This window comes from Caretta caretta, chromosome 3 (genome assembly GCF_965140235.1).
Source record: "Caretta caretta isolate rCarCar2 chromosome 3, rCarCar1.hap1, whole genome shotgun sequence".
NCBI lineage: Eukaryota > Metazoa > Chordata > Testudines > Cheloniidae > Caretta > Caretta caretta.
The window spans coordinates 146,321,411-146,342,753 of record NC_134208.1 but is presented as its reverse complement, the minus strand read 5'-3'; the positions used below and the strand labels follow the sequence as shown (position 1 = coordinate 146,342,753).

General features: G+C 43.2%; 1 protein-coding gene across 3 annotated transcripts in view; it reads right to left on the bottom strand.

Annotated features, from left to right (window-relative positions):
- Positions 1-21,343, bottom strand: part of VIT (vitrin) — an 83,341-nt gene that overhangs the window by 35,762 nt on the left and 26,236 nt on the right. For 2 of the 3 annotated variants that reach the window (XM_048843689.2, XM_075126993.1), the window contains exons 5-11: positions 19,527-19,660; positions 15,040-15,117; positions 10,607-10,687; positions 8,492-8,695; positions 6,377-6,427; positions 745-783; positions 598-654 (exon numbers count right to left, since the gene is read on the bottom strand). In XM_048843689.2, the coding sequence (XP_048699646.1) occupies positions 598-654; positions 745-783; positions 6,377-6,427; positions 8,492-8,695; positions 10,607-10,687; positions 15,040-15,117; positions 19,527-19,660 (644 nt within the window). The remainder of the gene's footprint in view (positions 1-597; positions 655-744; positions 784-6,376; positions 6,428-8,491; positions 8,696-10,606; positions 10,688-15,039; positions 15,118-19,526; positions 19,661-21,343) is intronic. The other variant, XM_048843686.2, reaches the window with a different exon arrangement.

Here is a 21,343-nt window from a genome sequence, read left to right as displayed (position 1 = left end):
GGTTAGTACAGAGGAATGTGATTACAGGGTGTACAATGGAACTGAAAGTAATACTCATTGATTTCTTTTAAAGACAAATGGAAAAGGAAGACAGTAACTGTGAACAAAGAAGTACCTTTAAAGACTGAGACAAAGGGTCAAATTAAGATCTAGTGAGGGTGGATGCTTCTCAGTGAAGTTGTATCCCTGAATCTAGGGTGCAGAATGACTTCTGAAAAGTGCTAAGCTCACTTGACTGCTAGACATTGAGGGCACTCAGTGACTCTCAGGATTAGGCCCTGGAACCCCCGATTGAAAGGCATCTGAGACATGGTTACAGACTGTGAACCCTGACTGCTTAGCAATAGCACATGTGCCCTTCTTGAATGGGTAGAGATTATATTTAGAGAACAATTATGAGATTATTTTCATTTCTTTATCCAAACAAGTTAATTAAGTATATTCCCATGCAATAATCAGTGCGATGTTTGTTAGCATTGCAGACTGCTGGAAAAAAGCTTAGAAGATGAAACAATATTGTATTATTTAACTCTCAGTAGATGCCAATGGTATAATTTGCTACAAAGAGAAATTTGAAAAGTTACTTAAAGCCTTTACCTGTATTAGCTCGAGGAATATTTCTGTTACTTGCATAGGGTGAAGTGCCCCTGAATGCTTTGAAAACATTTTATTGGTCAGTGCACAGAACTTAAATAGAATTTTAATTATAAAATCTACTAAGTCCGTATTAGTTTAAGGACATACCTTGATTCTGGCCTCTTCCTTGTGCAGCCTGAATCTGCCCTAAGTAGACATTAAAATGGAAAATGTCATTTAGACTATGTTTAGTTCAAGACGGTCATTATCTGGGATTTTCAGTGAGTTTCATTTTGCACTTGTCAGAGTTAATGACGTGTATATGGAGTTTCTTTATACTGCAGCAATGTGCTTGTGCTTATTGTTCATATATTTAAGTTGTTTCATGTGGGGGCAAAGTAAAAATATATAGTTCTTGGCTTTTGTTTTGTTTTTTACTGAGAAGGTTAATTAACATTTGCCACTTTACATTTAGAAATGTTACTTGTATAGGACAGTAGGGCTGCAGGAACAACTTCATAGTTATGGTTGTGACTTGGTTTCCATTATAACCCTTATTTAAACTCTTTCCCCATCTTTATTGTTCTTATTAAGTATTTGTATTGCAGCATCACCTAGCAGCCCCAGCCAAAGATCAGGACTTCATCATGCTTGGTGCTGTAGAAACATAGAATGGAGATGGTCCCTGCCCCAAAGAGTTTACAGTCTGAATACGAGACAAGAGACAACAGATGGATATAGGCGGATGGGGAAGCCCAAAGAAATAACCAGACAATAAATAACTAATGGGGCAGAAACTATTTATATCTGAAATCACAGCTCCAGTGCCTACAAGGGTGGTGGTTCTTTTAAATATAAGACAAGCCAGGGAGTCTGCACCACTGCAGTGTGTTACAAAGTGAGTGTTTATTGAAAAGGAGCACTGAACAAGCAGGAGGCTGTGGCATGAGAAGGAGAGGTCTGTGTTAAACAGATGCCAGCCGGTCAGACAAGTGAATCCCCAGAAGAAACTGATCAAAAGTTAACCAGGTGCAGAACCTGTTCAGCTGAGTGCTATGACTGCAAACTGCAGAGAGGGCAGTAAAGCCCAGTTACTGGAGCTTTGGGAAAAGTCAGGAATTAATGTTAAATGTGTAACTGCAGACCAGCTCTGGGATGCTTTGATTAAATATGACCGGGCAGAACACAGCTAATACACTGTAATCTAGGCCTAGAATCAGGAAAATGCATTCTGTGCAGGGAGCTAGTCAGAGCCCATGGCTGGAAACTGATCCCAGTCTGTGGTCGGGACAAGTCTTATGGTGAGCATGAACCAGCGGTCATGGTGGCTGCTGAGGAAGATAGATATGCCATGGGCACAGAGGTGGAGATGGATGGGCCAACCCAGCCAGCACAGCTGAGGAAAGTTGTGACCCGGAATGGGAAAAACGGCAAGACCATACACAGCAACGGGAGCTGGAGTGAGAGAGAGACTGCCACCTGAGAGCAGTGTACAGAAGGAGCAGAGGAGTGGCTGCAGGAACGGCAGCAGTTGGGCCAGCAGGCAGTCCCTGGAGGAGTAAGTGGTTAGGATTATCTTGGGAAAGAGCCAAGGTCCAAAAATAAACTCCAGGTTTTTTCCCCAGTGCCAGGTGAGAGTTCTTATTCAATAGCACAAATGTGTAGGTAGGTACTGTTACACAAGTGGGCTCTCATCTTGCTCCACTGCTTCTACGAAGGCTTACACCTACTCAAATGCAAGGCCTGTCCGGAATATGTGAATCAGTAAAAAGTAGCCTTACTGGAAAATTCTCATCTAACCTAGTGGCCTATGCCGGGCCGGCTCCAGGCACCAGCGAACCAAGCAGGAGCCTGGGGCAGCAAATGTAAAGGGGCGGCAGGACGTCGGGCTCTGGGTTGGCAATCCGCCCTCAGTGGGGGTGGGAATTCGACGGCCACCCCGTCAGCGTGTGTTTTGTGCTCGGCAGCAATTCGGCCTCCCTGTTCGGCAGCAAGTGTGGGTTTTTTTTTTGCCGCTGGGGGGGGTGGGGGGGGCAAAAACGCTGGAGCCAGCCCTGTGCCTATGTACTGAAATATCTACAGAGTAAGAAGACCTACTACAGCACCTAAATTTGTATGCTTATTTATTTATTTATTAGGTGCATTCCAATAGTGCCTACTTCAGGCCTACCAAGTATTATGCATCTTGCACTGACATTCATACATTAGGCAGCCCTTTCATTAGGGCTGACAACTTTCTAATTGCTGACAACCAGACTCCCCTCCACCACACCCCTTCCTCAGAGGCCCCGCTCCCTGCTCCACCTCTTCCCCCCAAACTTCGCCCCCAGCTCCACCTTCTCCTCCAGGCCCCACCCCCCACTCATGTCTCTCTCCTGCATCATTCACTGCTCTCCCCCTTCCTCATAGCTGGAGCCTCTCTACCTCCCTTCCTCCTCCCCCTGCTGGGCTCCCTCTGCTCCTGAGCTGCAGACCCTGTCGCAGAGCCTCCCTGCCCACGAGATGCAGGCAGGAAGCAGCCCCGGCTGAGTAGGGACTTGTGTGTGTTGATGACCCAGTGCCTTCTCCCCATCACCCACCCGCAGTAACCAGGCTTTTGATGTCCAGTCAGTAGATCTGACCGGACACTGCCAGGTCCCCTTTTCAACCGGACTTTCTGGTCGAAAACCGGACACCTGGCAACCCTACTTATCGTGCTTAAATCATATGAAAGATTGGGCCTGCAGTGGAGCAGGCCCATCCCTGCTGTTTTTTGCCTGTTTCCATGTAATCTACTGAGACAATGAATGTTTAGATTTAAAATTTGGGACTTTTATATTGAGGTTTATTTGTTAATTCATATTTTTCTGACAAGGAAAGCAAGGTGAAAACAAAAAAGGAAGAATATAAGGAAGGAAGCACAAATACAAGGACTGTTAGGGGCAGCAAGGAGTATTTTCTTCTGAGAGACTCTCAGCCACAAATCACCTTTGGTTTAATCATGTAAACTTTTCCCAATACCAGTGGTTGGTAGTGGCAAAGCATTTTTTCTTATAGATACAACCGTTGTGGTAATCGTTTGAACTACACTGTGTTCCAAGCTAGTTTACTCTAGAGGTTCCTTTTGAAAGCAAGTTACCAACATACCATGATGGTCAGATGCGAGTCCCCATTAGCCAGGACAAACAAGAGAGTGTTTGATTCCTTCTCCAGTTTCTTCAGGATCCCACTGTTTTTAAATTTTGGACCAGACAGATTGTGGTGTGAAGCTGGGCATCCGCAAAAGCTCCAGTCTGCATCCTAAAAGTGGGCCCTGAATGCATGTAAGGCTGAGGCTTCTGAGAGGGAAGCTGTGATAATCAAACAAAAATGGGGGCTTTTAACATTTTTTTTGGCAATTGTTTGACTTTTAGAAAAATGAAGTATTTAGAATCCAGAAGACATCCTCACCAGATGATAACAATGATGCAGTAGGTCAGATTTGGGGTATAAATACTATGCTTAGCAATGTCCTAAAAATCATATTAATGTGTTTGGTCCCAATTGTGTTCCTGTCAGCAGGATATCTTCCATGGTCTTCAGCACTGACACATGATGAGGTATTGCCCCACACCCTGGGCCCTTATAATCTTTCTGCATGCATAGCTCTTTTTCTCTTTTGGGAAGAGATTCACGTTAGGAACCTTCAAGAAATTGAAGAAGAAACCTGGATCTAAAATGCGATCAGGAGACTAATCAAAGACAAATAAAAATCACGAATACATTACATTTTAAAGTCTCAGGATTAAATCCCAGCCCCACTGAAGTACATGACAAAACTACCATGGCTTTCAATGAAGCTAGGATTTCACCCTTAATCTACATTCTCTTACTGATTTGGGATCTCAAAAAGCCTTTTAAACTTCCTTTTTAAAGAAAATGTGGCCTAAATTGTGTCCTGCCCCGCATGAACATGAAACAGAAAAGGGAGTAGCACACAAAGGAACAGATTTACAAAGGTATTTAGGAATCTAAAGATGAATTCAGGCACCTAGAGCAATTTATAAAGGTTCCTAAAAGGAGTTAGACACCTAATCCCATTGACATTTGGTTTGGTGCTTTTGAAAATCCCACTAGGCACCTATCTGCATTTTAGCACAATTAAATACATTTGTAAATCTGTCCCTAAGAGACTACAGCCCAGATCCTCAAAGGTATTTAGGGGAAATCAATGAGAATTAGACACCAAAATACCTTTTGAGTATCTGGATTTATGGCCCTCTTTCCATCTTCATGCAGAGCAGGAGCATAATCCAGTTGGAGAGAGCGCACAGGCACTGCACAAGGCCACCAAATTTTGTGGGTCCCCAAAGGGGGAATGAAGGTGTGAAGTGAAGGTGGAACTATAATGGCCCAGAAGAGATGCCCTGGTGTAGAAGAGAATGGAGAGCCAGACTAAGCCAGAATTCCATAAAAGTCTTTCACTGCAACACAACTCCTCACATGACAATCTGCCCTAGAGATGAACATTTGCACATTAGAATAAATGCCTCCAGGAATCAACATCTTTCATCTCCTTGCTATTTTTTTTCTTCTCCATGCTTTCAAGGTGAACCTCAGTGATGAGGTAATACAGTGGGATTCACAACTTAATTTAATGAATTTTGCTCTCAGTACTTGAATTAGCTTAGCAGATAACCATTGCATCCCCCATGTGGTAGGATACTGAATGGCTACTCTTAATTTCTATGGAGCTTATTTAACAAGACAAAACATCCCAATTTTGGTTTCAGATACAGGGACACCACTTCCATTGGCTTCAGGGACAGTTGTACCTGCGTATCTGAGCAGAACCGAGCCCAAGGTGTTCTGTTATGTCTGCCACTCTTTCCGCTGAGCAGAGTGCATGTTCCTTTTCACTGAGTAGAAGCCAGATTTCAGTCCTCAGTCTAGAGAAACTTGCTAGCATTTGAAAATGTGTTTCTTTTTCTTCTCAGCTAAGTAATTAAATACTGCAATTTGCTTCAAATATTTGTATTACAGCTTGCGGGCTAGAATGGAAGCAGGTTTCTGGATCAAGATGAAGGAGGAACTTTGACCAAACATGATGCTGTTATCAATAACACTAATGCAAAGCCAGGAAAAACATCACATTTATGCCAGACCCTGAGTCTTGGTCTGAGGTTTTCCAAACAGCACTGGCCTAACTTAGGTCAGTGTTCAAAGCTTTCAGCTCTCACTGAGCGAGTTTAAATAATTATCCCACAGTCTGAATTACATATGTCAGAGCAATATTCAAATTTTGTTTTTTGGCAGTGGGAGGGGGGAGAGTGTAAGACCAGAGGGGCCAATGTGAAAATATGCATCAAGTAACTCAGGGGGCTTGGAAAAATTCAAGTGTTAGAAGACTGAGCACCCATAGTTTACCAAGGCAGAAACTTGCAAACAAATGTCTCAAGTTAGACACCTAGGTAACAGTGGTTCATTTTTGGAGATGCTGAGCACCAGTATCTCCCACTGGAGTTGTGGGTGCTCAGCATCTCTGCAAATTAGGCTATATGTTTATTTTCATGTTTACATACAGATTTAGAAGATTCATTATAGGCCCCCATGTTTGTAAATGCTGACCCAGGTTTGTGTAGGATTTCCTCAAGTTCCACTTTAAAAACTGGGCTGAAATCCTGGTCGTTCTGAAGTCCATGCGAGTTTTGCCATTGGCTTCCTTGGGGCCAGGATTTCACTCCAGTTTTGCAAATCTGAGCCTTAATGACACTGCAACACTGCTGCTTTAATATGCACTTTATCCACTCCTCACAACCATGAGCTGCAGCACTGTACTTACTTGATGCTGCAGCAGCCACAGCTGAGTAAACTGGATGGACGCTGCTAGGACCTAGGCAGAAACAAAACAGTTTCTAACTTTAAAAGGTGTTAAACAATAGGAACAGTGTACATGCTTGTTAATGAATGAAAGTGGGGGTGGGGGAGGATCAGGGAAAATCAGGTGAGCAAAGTCCATAGTAGAGAGCTCTTGCTAATGTAAGGGGACTAACATTCAGTGGGGGTGTTTTAGTTGCTAGCTCCCAGTACTAAAGAGGGGGAAGGGTTGATGGGGAATCAGGACCCTGAGACTGACAGCCCCCAGGAACAATGGGGAGAGGCCAGTGCTCCAGGTCAGCCTGAATGACAGCGGGCAGGCTAATCAGGGAGTCAGAGAGGTCCTGTCCTCCGTGTGAGCTGAAATTGCCTGGGTCAGACAGAGTGGGGGCGAGCTAAGGAGAAAGCAGGGGCTCGAGCTGAGCTGGGGAGCAGAGCTGCACCAGATCCAGAGAGAGCAGAACCTGTCCTGGGAGCAGAGCTGCAGCAACAAGAGCCAGAGGGGCCAGAAAAGCAGCCCAGGAAGCAGGTCAGTGCTGGGAGCAGAGTCACAGAAGCAGCCTGCAGAGCAGACCTGTCCTGGGAGCAGAGCTGTAGCAGCCAGAGGCAGAGGGGCCAAAGCAGCAGCCCAGGGAGCTGGAGGCAGAGCAGCAGCAGTGCAGAGACAGAGTGGTGGGGCTGGGGCTGGAGCAGTCCGGAGCTGGGTGTGGTGAGCAGCTGGGGAGACCGAGGGGGATCCTGGGCAGTAGGCCCAGCACAAGGAGACACCTCAGCCAAGAGGCTCTGGAAGCCAGGCTTGGATCGTAACCCTGACAGGGCGGGGGCGACACTGGGAAGAAGGGTCCTACCACTTAGAGCCTGAGAGCGTGAGGCCACCACCAGAGCAAGTGTCCAACCCACAGCATCCCTGCAGCACAGCCAGGGCCTGAGAAGGAGGCCTGGGACCTACAAGGAACAGACTGAACTGCCCTGACATTCCAGAGACACTGTTTGTGATGTTCCCTGCCACAGAGCGGGGTGATGTTTCCTTTAACCTTTCCCATTTTTCCTTATTCTTTTTAAAATTGATTGTTGATTAAATAACTTGCCTTTGCTTTAACTTGTATGCAATGGTCAGTGGGTCAGAGAAGTGCCCAGTGCAGAGAGAGTATCCTGGAGTGGGGACACCGTAGCCCCTGTCCTAGGTGACCACAGCAGGGTTGGGGATCGAGCCCCCCCAGGAATCCTGGGCCCAGCCTTGTTGGGGTTATGAGGACTCTGCCAGGCAGGAGAGTGGAAGGGGAGTCCTCAAGGGCAGGGAGGCCACTAGGTAAAGGAAGTGGGAGCGAGGACTCAGATCCTTTCGCTAGCCCACTTCACCGGGGTAGTGTAGAAGCCAGGAAAGTTCCCCACAATAGCGGGACTATTCCCCTGCTTACACTAAGGGTCCTTTTTAGGGTCAAAGTAGGATTGGGAGGAAAGTAATTGCAAAAAATCTATTTTGAGTAATGCATTTGAAAGTTATCATGAAACAATTCTCAAATCTCTGTGTTAAATTATCAGCCCACCTGTACAGCTGGCCAAATCATTCAAAGGAATATTTGTTGAATAATATATTTGAAATTATCATGATTTTATTGTGGGCAGGGGAGGGTCCGAACTCAGGTGGAACAATGCAATTCAGATGTAAGTCTGTATTTTATCTATATGGAAGTAGTATCCATAAGTAGCACGTCTTACTCCTGAGAATATATATAGATTGTAGATAACTAATATGAGTGTAGCCACTTTTACCTATAACAGTCTATACTTACATAATATGGGGGTTTATGTTTATGAAGCATACTTTCTTCCAGATGGGCTTTGTAACCGCTCAGAAATTCATATCAGCACTCTTAACGCACTAATTTCACCCCTCCTTTCTGCTGATTCTTTTATACATTGTTAATATTCCTACATTGTATTATTTAATAAATTTTGATGGTCCATTAAACAAGGGCCAATTAGACTTTGACCTATTCTTGAAATATTATTATTATTATTTATTAGGAAAATTGAAGGTCAACATGACGGTACAAATCCCTGCCTTCATTCTACTGACCTATATCCCTGACCCTATGCACTGCAGGTCGAGGTTTGGCAGCGGTAACAGTAGCTGGAGTGCTGGTTGTTGCAGGGATTGTAGTTGGCTTTGGTGTTGTGCTGATGGGTTCTGGAGTTGTGGTTGGCTTCAGAGTTGTGGTGGTAACTTGTGTAGTTGGTACCGGTCCCGGAGACGTCTGATATTCTTTGCGGAGTGCATCGGCTATAAGTGTGTTTAAAAGTTATATATATATATATATATAAACATGTAATTAGATATGACATATGTAGAAACATTATAAATGGTGTCAACTTGTTTAAAATGAACAACAAAGTAGCCCAAGTTCATTCTGGCCACAACCCTGAAAACGTCTATGAGCACCAAACCAATTCATGCCTTCACTGCTGTGTGGATATATAGCATATGTCTTGATGTGACATAGTATTGCACCATTCTGTGGAAAGTAGTTACTAAACAAGGAATTAATCTGGAGCATTCATGCCCTTGATTCTCCTCTACAGTCTCTCCACTTTCACAAGAGAATCTATGAATCTGACAAGTATATCAAAAACACAATGTTCCTGATACTGCTGTTTTGCAGTCAATTTCTATTGCACTGGCATATCTCTCTACATGATAAGGCAACTAGAAACTCCTAGTAAATGTAACTCATTTTACCTGACGTACTATAAAATCATCAAATGTGTCACTGAGCGAAGCTGAAATATGTGGTACCTACCACAGTAGTGCAAGTTTGCTGACGTATGGACAACTTCTAGGGAAAAATGTTTCAGGAATTGTGTCAAGATAAGAACAGCTTCCACCTGTTTTGCCGAGGTGAGGTGGGGATAGGACAATATTTTGGGGGGCCTATATTTTTCTAAATTTGACTCATCTCAGACCAGTTATTTTAAAGTGTGGATACCCACTATTATGATGGAGGGGAAAATGAGATGCTTCTAAATTTTCTAGCTGCCAGATGTGCCTCCTAAATATCGCTATATGAAATGATTTTATGTGTTTTTATATATAATTTATCAGCTTTAAAAATAACCCCCTTAAATCTGCCCTCTCAGTCTATCTACAAAAACTGCCATAGAAACAAACATTTCACACCACTGCCCTCAATCCAGTTCCTCTCTACTTAGCTCACAGCCTCAAGGAAGGCCTAAGAAATTATGGGAATTAAAGCAGGGCTGTGTATCATTATTCAATCCGTTCATGGCTACCTCAGCACAGCCTAGTGTTCTCCTGTTGGAAAGCATCATCCCTTATACTGTCTGCTGGATTAATTACTACCTGCTGCTAGCCAGTTAAAAATTCAAACCTCAGACAGTTTTAAAGGGTAACAAAGAGAGCTAAAAAAAACCAAAACAGATGAATTGGAAAAATTAACAGAAACAATTTCCTTAGAGCTGAATTGTGCCTTGTCATGCACAGATGTGCTAAAGGGAAAAAGGTAGCACGCACAACAAGTCCTCCCATCTAACTTTGTACCCAGGTGCCAGGGAAAAGGCATATTCTTGATCTTTGTACCCACAGCATGCAAGAACCAGGGAAATCTGAAGATGGCAACAATATTAGAAACCCCTGTGGGGACGAGGAAGGACTGTGCTGATGATGGAAACATGGGTCTGTCTGTCCTGCTGTGCAGGCCAAGGGGAGAACACATTGCACCCTGCAAGAGGGTAGTGGTGGACACTGCTGTGAGTTCGTATCCAGTGGACCTGGAAGCATTATGCCTACCTGAGCTACAGTACTTCTGAGAATCGCTGTTCAGCCACTAATGCTCCTGCCCACCTCCTGCCAGTGCAAAGGAGTGGCTGAAAGCCACAGTGAAGGCCTTAATATTGCACTACTGTAGAGCAATACCATGTTACATGCAAAGCTTAGGTTGTGATGGTGCCCTTGCATCCTCATTCCCCTCTCCTCCCTTATCTTGGCATGCTCTTTGGTGATGGTTTGCAGAAGCAGAGGCTCATTCTCTTGCTATGCGAATCCAGAATAGAGGCTGCAGGAGAGGTAGACTGGTATACATTACAAATTCAAATTACTTTTTGTAACCCACTGCAGACTTTTTAGACTGAAGGGCTAATTCATGTCTAAGGATTTGCTGTGATCCACAGCCCATACCTTGTTCAGGTGATTTTTCTGATGCATTAGAGATGTCTGTATTCTTGGTAGCCTTTATATCTTGTGCCGACTTTTTAGGTTCTGTATGAAAGAAAATAAAGCACTATGAAGGGGTGTGTTTGGCCTATGAAGCTGTCTGCTGGGGGGTCTAGCTGCTCTACTACACCCTGCCCCAAGAAGCAGCAAGCTGAGAGGAAAATAACAAAGAAGGTGGGTCTTCCGAATTTGTCTAGAGAGGACTTTCTGGAGTGGCCATTTTGGAAACTATAGACCTGCTCTTCCAAAGGCTTGAGGGGCTATTAACAGCCAATCAGGGTCATGCTGGTCCAGATAGACGGAGAAGTCTGGCCTTAGCAGATCAGTTCCTGGCTTGGACCAGAGGGGGGGCTCCTCTCTGGCCAAAGTACCTCGAGGGATGACCTGTTGGTTGTGGGTAGGCCTGTGCTCCCTGGCTGGCCACAGGTCAGGTAGCATAAACCCCCAACAGGGGCTGGAGCTTGTTTGGGAGGTTGAAAAAACAGCTGAATTTGAAGGGCCCAGAACTGGGGCTGAAGACCCTAGCAAATAGACGATTTATTAATTAGACTCTTCCATGTAGACTTTGTGTCCAAGGCACTGAAGACCCAACAAGGTCAGCTGGCAACCTGCAGGAGGCAACGGGGTGAGCAAAGGACTGTGCAACTGCACCCACAGCGAAGAGGCACTCGAGAGGTGAGTGCCTCTACACAAGCACCTTTCAAAATGTAGCATTCGGAGAAAGAAAACCATTTTGTTTCTCCCATTTACTGAGCCTCAATCACCAGATTGTCTAGGGACAAATAAATTAGTATCTCTAGACCAGTGGTTCTCAACCTTTCCAGACTACTATATCCTTTTCAGGAATCTGAAGCCCGAGCCCTGCTGCCCAGGGCTGAGGCATGTAACTTTGCTTTGTGGGGCCCACTGTGGTGTGGGGCTCCAGGCATTTGCCTTGCTTGCCACTCCCTAACTCCAGCCCTGCGCTTGTGTTCCCCTGATGCTCACAGCCCCCACATTTTGAAACACTGATCTAGATGAGTTGATGTAACCCCTGAAAGACCTCTGCGTACCCCTGGTTGAGAACCACTGCTCTAGACTATGGTATACTTTGGAATAGGAGTACACTATTACTTCCTTGATGCAAGTCTTATCCCACCAAATTCTGCAGTCCTTTACTCTGACAAAACTCCTATGGGCTTCACTAGGACTTTTGAACTGAACCAAAAAATGTAAGGTTTGGCTAATAATACAGCAAAATTCAGATAATTTACAAACCATTATGTTGATTCTGCTTCCAAGTAACTTGATGCCCTCAGAAAGATCACAAACTGCAAGGGATTTTTCTGACTCCTGATTGCTATTGAAAGTCGTTTAAACCGTGCTCCTGCAAACACTTTTGAATGTGCTTGCCTTTGAGCGTATGAGTAGTTGCATCCACTTAAAGTAGGACCAAAGCTTTAATGTGTGTAGAGTTGCTGGTTAGTACTAGTTTGTATGTTATATTTCAGTCATTAATTAAAATGCAGTCACAGGTCATTCCATCCTAAATTTCATTAACCCCAAGTATGGAAGGGTTGTCCAATACCCTGATTCAGCAAAGCCCTTCAGCATGTATATAGATCTGATTGACTTAATTCAGCACATGCTGAAGGGCTTTGATGAATCAGAGTCAGAGCGAATACTGGAGGTTTTGGTGTTTAGTTTTCTCTCTGTTTTTCATCAGTGCTGTCTTATTTTAGAGCTGACCCTAGAATTATAACTTCCACATTAATTTGGATTATTTTTTAAACCAGCAGCTGTTGTCTGTTTGTACCAACTGTGAGTAGTTATAACTTGGGAGACATTTATTGCTCTGCACAGGTTTGGGGTGGGACGCTGCCACTGCCAGTTGCATTAAAAAGCAAAAAGAGAATATATCAGGTGTCGTGAGTCTCTAGGGCCATTGGGACAATGGTAGACAACCATGTGTGAAGAGGGTGTTTTGACTATCTGGTAGCCAACCAGTAGCAGCTGGAGATAATGAGTTCAATTTTCTAGTCATGTAAAGTGGCTGTAATGTCTTAAATTGGAGTAAAACTGGCACTTCTCAGATAAGGAAGAGGTAACCTTCTGTTACAAGATGGATCCTGTATCCTTTACAGAAACCCTAATGTGACAAATCAATGGCCAAGCTGTGCTCCTTTGATAGGCACAGTTTGGCTGGGAACATGGATGTCTGGTGGGAAGAGTGCTCCTTGGGGAGGCGGGGGGGTCAGGGCTCTCTGGTTCATGTGGAATTGGGCTGAGGAGAAACATGTCGGAAGATTAATCAAAGACTGGGTTTGATACAGGAATTGTTATTAATCCCTTTGGTCATCTTGGAGTTTTCCTCTCAACAGCACACAACATCACTTGCCAGGATCTTTTCCAGTTCATGCTGTTTAATGGAAGACCAATGGCCAATACATTTTCTGCCATCCATGGTTTGCTGATGGCCGAGGCCACTCACATATTGTACGTGTAATTGAGAAGTGGTTGGATGAGGCTTCCTCGGATTAATTTCTGGTCTGAGATGTGATCAGAGCACCAATCGCAGAAATAGTATTTTGAGTTAGACTGATTGCAGTCCATTGAGGCTTTAAAGTCCTATCCCATGGCTGTGGTGGCACCTGCCCTGGTGTTCCCAGCTGTGGTAGGGGGCTCAATAAGTGGGTGTATTTGGGGTAAGTCTTTTGGTTTTCTTTTCCTTTTCCTGGAAGGAGACAAATTTTCAAAAGCATGGTCTCACTTCCATGGGTGTGATTTGTCCCCATATAATATATGCCTGGGAAGGTTGTGCTTTCTTTCCTTTTTGGTTGGCCTGTTTGAATTGCAGGCACAAACCTGAACACTTGCACCTGTAAATATTTGACTATGAATGCAAATCAGTCACTGAGAGGTGAAAATACTTAGATTTGCGAATGTAACTCACTTTGTAGGTGCAAAGTCTCTGCTGAAAATGTTCCAGGGGTAAACTAACCGGTCCTCAATACAGCTTAAAATTTAGGCTACGAGTCATTTGTGTTAAATTTGTACATGTGCCGTGAGATTTCTGTAACTAGGACACTTCATTGATCCAATAAAAAGCAGGCAGTTGGACTAGATGACCTCCTGAGGTCTCTTCCAACTCTGGTAGTCTATGAAATGATAGAAACAAAGTCTTATTTTTGTGCTGTGAACATGTGCTAAGAACAAAGTGCATGGATTTTGAGCTATATATTTGCAATACAAGCAACTAGAATATGCAAGTATCACTATGTAATTGTGCAAAAAAACCAGCCCATGACTTTGAGGATAACAACCCCCATATTTTACTTTCATGCAATAATGTGCAATTGGGTAACGTTAGTAGCTACAAACATTTGTCCAGCATGAGCGTGTCCAGAATCCACATGTCGATAAACACGTGAACTCATTGAGAAGCCACAAAATAGCCACATGGTAGCACTGCTAAATAGTAGTGGGTAACCTCATCAGGGTTCAGAAATCACACTGGCAGGCTGTGAATCACTAACAGAAAAGTGCATCGCACTATAAGAAAGTGGTAGGGGTATACCCAGGGCATCATCTCACACAGTCAATCACATTTGATGGCCAAATAGGATGTCTGATTAGGGCTGGGGCCATTCAGTACTGTTTTTATATGCTTATCAACAATAGATCTGCCCTCTATTACAACCCCAGTGGCTCCTATGTGCATTACACTGATGCAGATATCTACTGCATTTTAGTGACAAAGACATTAACAATAGTCAATATACCAGAGATTAACTGGTATAAGACCCGATCCAAAGCTCATTGAAGTTGATGGGAGGCTGTCCATTGATTTCAACTGATTTTATACCAGGGACGTAGAATAGAGTGCAGGTTAGAAAGGTGTCCATAGGGAAGGTGCCCATTACTGCACTAGGCTGGCAGTTCTTTGAAAGGGTTGGGGCTGTTGTCAGTTGACATACTTATTGTGGTTTTTATGTATTATTATCCATGCAGTTGATCACCCGAAGAGGGATGAGTAAATATCATCAGACAAAAAGGGAAATATATACCCCCTAACCACAGGTAGAATCCAAAACTCATTCATGCAAGTGGTACAGAATCATATTCTTTGACTTAAAGCAAGAAACAACACTGGGGGAAAGAGGTCTGTGGGGAAAGATAGCAATAAATAATGTTCTAGAATTCTGGCATTGTTGCCACATATATTAGAGAAGAGCATGTGATGGTTTTGTATAAAGTATTAACACCAATTTGGGAGTTAATACCAAGTGATGATGCATTATTTCTGACTCATACCAATAAAAACCTTATACCATGCCCTCATGTAATATACATACATACATATATATATATGGAACATATGTATAAAATATGACGGAACATCAACTGTAATTACTTGCCTGCTTTAGCAGGTGAGCTTTTTGAGGAAGAATATTCAAGAGTTGATGGGTATGTCACACCTTTCTTTGGTTTGCCTTCTGCAAAAGAAAAGAATATATCAGATTCATAACTGTACGGCCTACGAGCCTTTTAATGAAATGGAAAACAGTCCTGTAAATAGCTCAGTTTAATTCTAAAATATAACCCACATGACAAACTGACATCCAAAGAATTTCAAGTTCTCGTAGGGCAAAATTTGCATCAAATGTAATGAACCCCGTAATTCCCTCAGTTCTCCTTGACTCCATGATAATGTCCAAAAATCATTTCACTAAACACATCAATATCTAAATAAGGGGAACAAGTGAAGTACTAATGCAAGAAGCTCTAAATGAATGACATGGGATCCCTTTCTTTAATGACATGACTTTTCTTTAAACCTTTGTTTCATGATATATCATTTCTAATGTGTCATTTACAATAATAACAGTGAGAATCCCGTGTGTGTGCTGGGACATATGGTAGTTATATCTGGATCTAAAATGAGGGTACCTTCCCTTGAAAATGAGGCATAGTTCAGTCATGCTCTAAACCACAGACCTTTCTAGTGCCACACCAGATGGCATTTCTATTGACACAGGTGGCTATGAGGACTTCTCTTCAGTAGTAGCTTTACTGCTGTTGCGTTCACAGTACTAGAGAAGCCAGAGGACACTCTATACTATAGGCCAGATTCAGAAAAGTTGGCACAGAAGGATGTGAATTGCATTTCACTACCCCAGCTACAGTAATTCTCTCCCCTTCTCCTGCAACTGTGCCACAGAGGTGATGTACCAGTGTGGATGACAGGGGGTATTTCTGCTTAAGCATTAACTTCCATAAAAGCTCTGCCAGTAGGTGCTACTGAGGAGAGGCACTGGATCAGCATCACCAAGGCAACATCTCACGTCAGATGGTGCCAGCCTTTACTTTTTGAGTTATGTGGCAGTCTTGTTCTGCCAGAGCCTCATCCCCTAGTGGATTTTCTACAACCAGGGGCCCCTGCTGGGGTTTATGCCGGTGTAAGGATAGGTGAATCTATAGTTCATATAAGGACAATAGTTGAGTCAGAGAAGCATTGCCTTTGTTCCCCAGTTCAATCTCTTCGTAGCAACTCCAGCCCCTTTATTCCATTTCCTTTGAAAGCCTGAGCTGTTGTAACCAATAAAATCACCAGATGATGAAGTGAATTTGCTTAAGTTCCCTTTCTAAAGATGGCAGGATGCGAGGGTCAGTTTCAGCGCTCACTTACACTGCTATAAGTCAGAAGTCGCTTCACTGAAGTTGAGGAAGTTAGGCTGACGTACAACTGGTGTGAAAGTCAGCTCTTGTCTTAATATCTGATGCTACATCTGATTTGTAATTTAAATAATGTCTGCAAATGTGCAGCTAACGCTAAATTGCTCAGTGTGGCTGGCTACTCGGTGAGCTCTGGCGTCTTTGGTAAAGAACTGTTTGTGTCCCATGTGTGTTCCATGCATCCGTGGGAGCTGCTCTAAATGGAGAGCTGATTCTTGGTCTGGCAATCGTGCTACTCTTAACACTGACAAGAAAGCTGCCACAAAATCTGTCGGAGTTTGTATAACCATAATATGCGTTAAAAGATGGGGTTGCTGTTAAAGATGGGTTGAAAACCTGAGTATTGTTGAACATATGGATGTTTGAAAAATAGGTGCATAGGTGAAATTTTCCCCATCCTCTCACCACTTACTTGTCACTAGCACACTCCGACATTTGGGACTCTCTTTTCTTTACCTAGTAGCCACAAAACTCCCATTAACCTGAATGGAGTCATTCACATGAGTGCCAAGACATTTTGGAGCTTGAAAATGAATACACATCTATTTGCATACCTCCTAGTCTGCTCACCACTTCAATCCTGATGACCAGGCCTTGTGCTTGTTCCCCACTCCTCCTGTGTCACACCACTTCACAGGCCAGGTCCCTTAACTGTTCCTCTTCTGCAGTCTCTTGTATAGATGCTTATTCACCCCAATAGTTTGTGATATTTAAACTGGTAAGTTTCCTATCTGGGAACAAACTGTCAGCACGCTTTCACCATACAATACCAGGTATGCTCTTGATATGCTGACAACTAACTTGGCTGGTGTATAGACAATTTCTCAGCTCAGGTGTCAAAGTTGTCTTGGAGTCAGATGCCTCAGCTGGCTTTTCTGGTGTTTTGTATTTCTAGTCTTTATGCATCTCTTTTCTTATAATTAATAATTCACAATTGTAAACAAATGTAAACTTTTTTTTGCCAGTGGGGTTTGTCTGCATCCAACCACAGGCCAACTAAAGCAGAACTAGATGAAGAGTTATGGGTCTCCATCTTTTAGCCTTTAAATTCCTCACAAAGAAAACCACATGTTTCAGAAGGCCCAGTAAGGACTCCCTTCCCTTTAAATACAACTCTCTTTCTGCATGAGCTACTATGATTACTCCCATTGACTCACCCAATCAATTCCCTGCCATTGCAGGGGCCTCAGGCATTGGTGTACCTCAGTCCCTCCTATTCTCTGCCCATGGCATGCTATAGTTTAATCTCTGAACTGCAGTAATACTTTAGTCCAACCCAGGTTATTGGATTCAACGCAGAGGTAACTGAGTGGAATTTAGTGGCCTGTGATGTAGTCCCATCTGGCCTTAAACTCTGATTTCAGAAAGGCTACTCACAGTGCATACAATTAAGCACAGGCAGGTTGGGGGCCTCATTCCAGGTATTTGAATGTTATCATTCCTATGTGTACCCAGTCTGGGTTGAACCTAGTCTTCTCATCTCTGTTACGTAGGTTTGTAACTTTCTTCTGCACCCTCTGTTTCATGGAGTTAATGTAACCAGAAGGTGTTGTTGTGAGAGACTCCAAAGCTCACTGGGTAGAAGCTGAGCAGCAATTCAGGTAAGAAATCCTATTTTCCCTTTACAGCCCAAAGTTAGAATTTGCTGGTTGTTAGAAGAAAGCAAGTACCAGAGGCAATTCGGCCATGACCAGAAATTCCCAACTATCCAAAGTAAATCCTCCTAAAATGTGAGCTAGGGCTGGGCTGTTAGAAAGCCGCAAAAAGAGCATCCACAAACATTCATTCAGATTCCAAATGACAGCTCAGTTTGATCATATTCCTACCCCTTATTTGCTGTTCACAGGAAAAAATATTTCTTCACTTGAATTTCTCGGGAATGGCTGTTCATACATTTGTGCTGTGTTGATCTTTCCACAAGGTATGCCTGAAATACTCGTAGTTAACTAATAGTAGCTGGTTACTTGTCTTAGCCAAGCAGTGGAAATGTGCACACCATCGCACGCCTATGTGACAGGAGGTTTAATACAGAAGCAACATAAAACAACGTAAGTTAGCACCTCCTGTACTAACTTAGACTTCTCTGTGCATTGGTAGAGGTGAGTGTAAGGGGACTTAATTTACACATCACCTCTGAATTTGTCCTGGGACTCTCAGGGCTTGTCTTTACACCCCTCTGGGGCACGTGTCACACTGTAAACAGTAGAGTGCTCTGAAGTGTCATGCTCTCACAGATTCCTAGTGTATGTTAATGTGGTTCTGTTTGAAACAGGACTACATCAACGTGCACTAGGAACCTTTTAGATTGGAGTGTGTCAGTAGGATCTACATGGGGCAGTGAGAGCGTAACACTTCAGAGCATTCTACAATTTACATGTAGCATGTGCCCAGAGGGGTGGAAAGACAAGCCCTAAGTTAGTGTAAGTTGTTGTAGAGTGTTGGTATGGAGGTGGGGAGGAATTCAGGACAACAAAATCTGACTTAGGAAAGAATTTAATGGACCAACACAAATCGGCTGCTACCTAGAGGTGGAGCAGAACTGTAATTAATACATTTAGGATACGCTGAAATGGTCACTTAAGACAGGATGCTGCCTCATCAGAGTCACTTGAAGAGCATTCACTGAATACGGTTTGAGATATGGGACTGGTAATCTTTTTTAATTAGGATATGTATTTCTTTTAATAAAGAGCCTTGGCACTGCCTGCTGTGGCCAATAACTGCAACAAAATGTTTTTTTGCTGTTTATGGTTAAGAAGAAAAGCTTCAAAGCATGGAGTGAGTTTAACTGAAACAGATGTTTCAGGCTCTCTGCAAATTCAGGCAGACAATAGCTCTGAGATGTGAACCACCCCATCTATTTAAATGGGTGCTAACTCAGATGCCCCAGATGATACTTTGTGTCAACACAGTTATCTATTTCACTGCACATCAAAGCATGTAAGAAAGCAGAGGTATCAAATTATGAAGGTATACAGTCTACTCTGAGTGACCATTTATTTGGATGGGCTTTTAACAACACAACAGGGTGATGGGGCTTTGGTCATGCATTCAACTGGCCAGGTCCTTTGCATAGAGTACCTGTCACTTTAAAGTGTGGTAGTATAACATAATAACTGAATTAGCTCTGTAGATTTTTTTTTTTTTGTGGGAGGAAGGAGGGTAGTACCTGAAACAATGAAGGACTCCCTCCAGCGTGGTAGGGACAAGGATCGGATTCCACTGGAGAAGCTCCCTCTGTAACCAGATTGTCCAGCAACTTTCTGAACAAGGATCTTCCCTCCTGAGTTGTCAATAGTACCACTACAAAAGAGGGTTGGGAAGTGTTAAATGATATCAGAAATGAGGCAGAAAAACTTAGAGAATGTTCAACTGTACAAGAGTTAGGAAAGTGTTCTCTCTCATTTTAAGTGACATGGTTGAGGTTACAACAGTCCTTGGTGCCACTTGAAGAAGTCTGCGGCTAAGAAGTCTTTGTGCACTTACAGCTGTTGTAGGGGTCTTGTATTTTAACCTGACTCAAGTGTCAGTATGTGGCTGAAGTTAATTGTGTCTGATGGCATTGTTCTGAACCGGCACTGCCGGTCAGACATGTCCCTGGCTCCTGAAGTACCAGCCCTAGAATTATAGGAAAAAAAGGGCAGAACTCTTTCCTGAGTTACTTTGTGCAACCGTGTTGACTTCAGTTGGATTTTTAAGTCAGGCAGGATTTAGCATAAAACTTCTAACATTCTAGACTCTAGAGCTTGAGTCAGATCTCACTGCCTTTATACCATGGTACGTACATTAACTCTGAGAGTTGTGATTTATGGATATGTAAGTAGGACGAGATTCAGGGCCCAAGAATCTAAACTAAATTTTGACAAATAGGAGGGTAATTTCCCCCTTTATTTCACAGAACTTAGAATTTTCCCTGTTCGAAAGAAATCAGCCATGTATCACCTGTATCTGGTTGTGCCTGATTCTGATCTCACCCTGATGTAAATCAAAAGAAACACCACTCAAATCAGTGGAAAACATGGCAGCTTGTGTGTGTGCTGAATGCTACAAAGTGTTTACCATGCATGATGACATTATATGAATCCTAATGTGTAAGACGTGTCAGCTTCTGCAACCCAGACACTGAAGCATTAGTTTGAAAACCAAGAAGGGACTGCTACTGTAAACAGAGAAGTCTAGTTATAGTGTGTAAGCTAAATGGAATGAGAAACATAAAATGGTGAAAAGTAACTTAGAACTTTACAATTCTCTTTGAATAATTTCAGTTGTTGCTGGCAATAGAAGGAAAGGAAACTCACAGCTTTCATACACACTTCAGAGTAGTCAACAAATCCAAACACAAATGGCACCTAGAGAAAACTGAGACCTTCTGCTCCAAAAACATAGGCCTCTACCACTTAAGCAACAGGAGAAACTACATTCTCGATCAGTATGTTGTGTTTGTGTCAAAAACAATTCAAACCTGTCTGCCCCTAGATATTCATGCACAATTCCCATTTTAGTCAATGGGAATTGTACACAAGTATTTTGAAGGAAGAATTTGTTTTTTGTAAGCTAGTCACTTGACAATTCAATAACAAACACCTGAATGCAGATGACTTCAGCCAGCAGATGGCAGTGGTCTATATACATAAAAGCTAGCTGGTACAATAAAGAGATGCATAGGATTTTTATCCACACAGTGTGTCTCTCTCAGTTTACGTTATACTCCACCAGTGAATTGCTTGCAGTTTGGTGTGGCAGTTTGTAAAGTACCTTTTCACCACTTCTGTTTTTTCTGTGCCATGTTTATGTCACTCAGTATTTGGAGCATGGGTGGCTTTAGTGTGGGTTGGGTTCAGTTGCACCCCAGAGTGCAAAAACAGCCAAATGTACATTCCTCCCAGCTTGGTGAGGAGGGGAAACCGGGAGCGGGAGTCATGAGCAGCTGGGCTGAACCTGAGTGCCCGGTCACAATTTGTGGAGCTGAGCCCAGCCCATGGGACA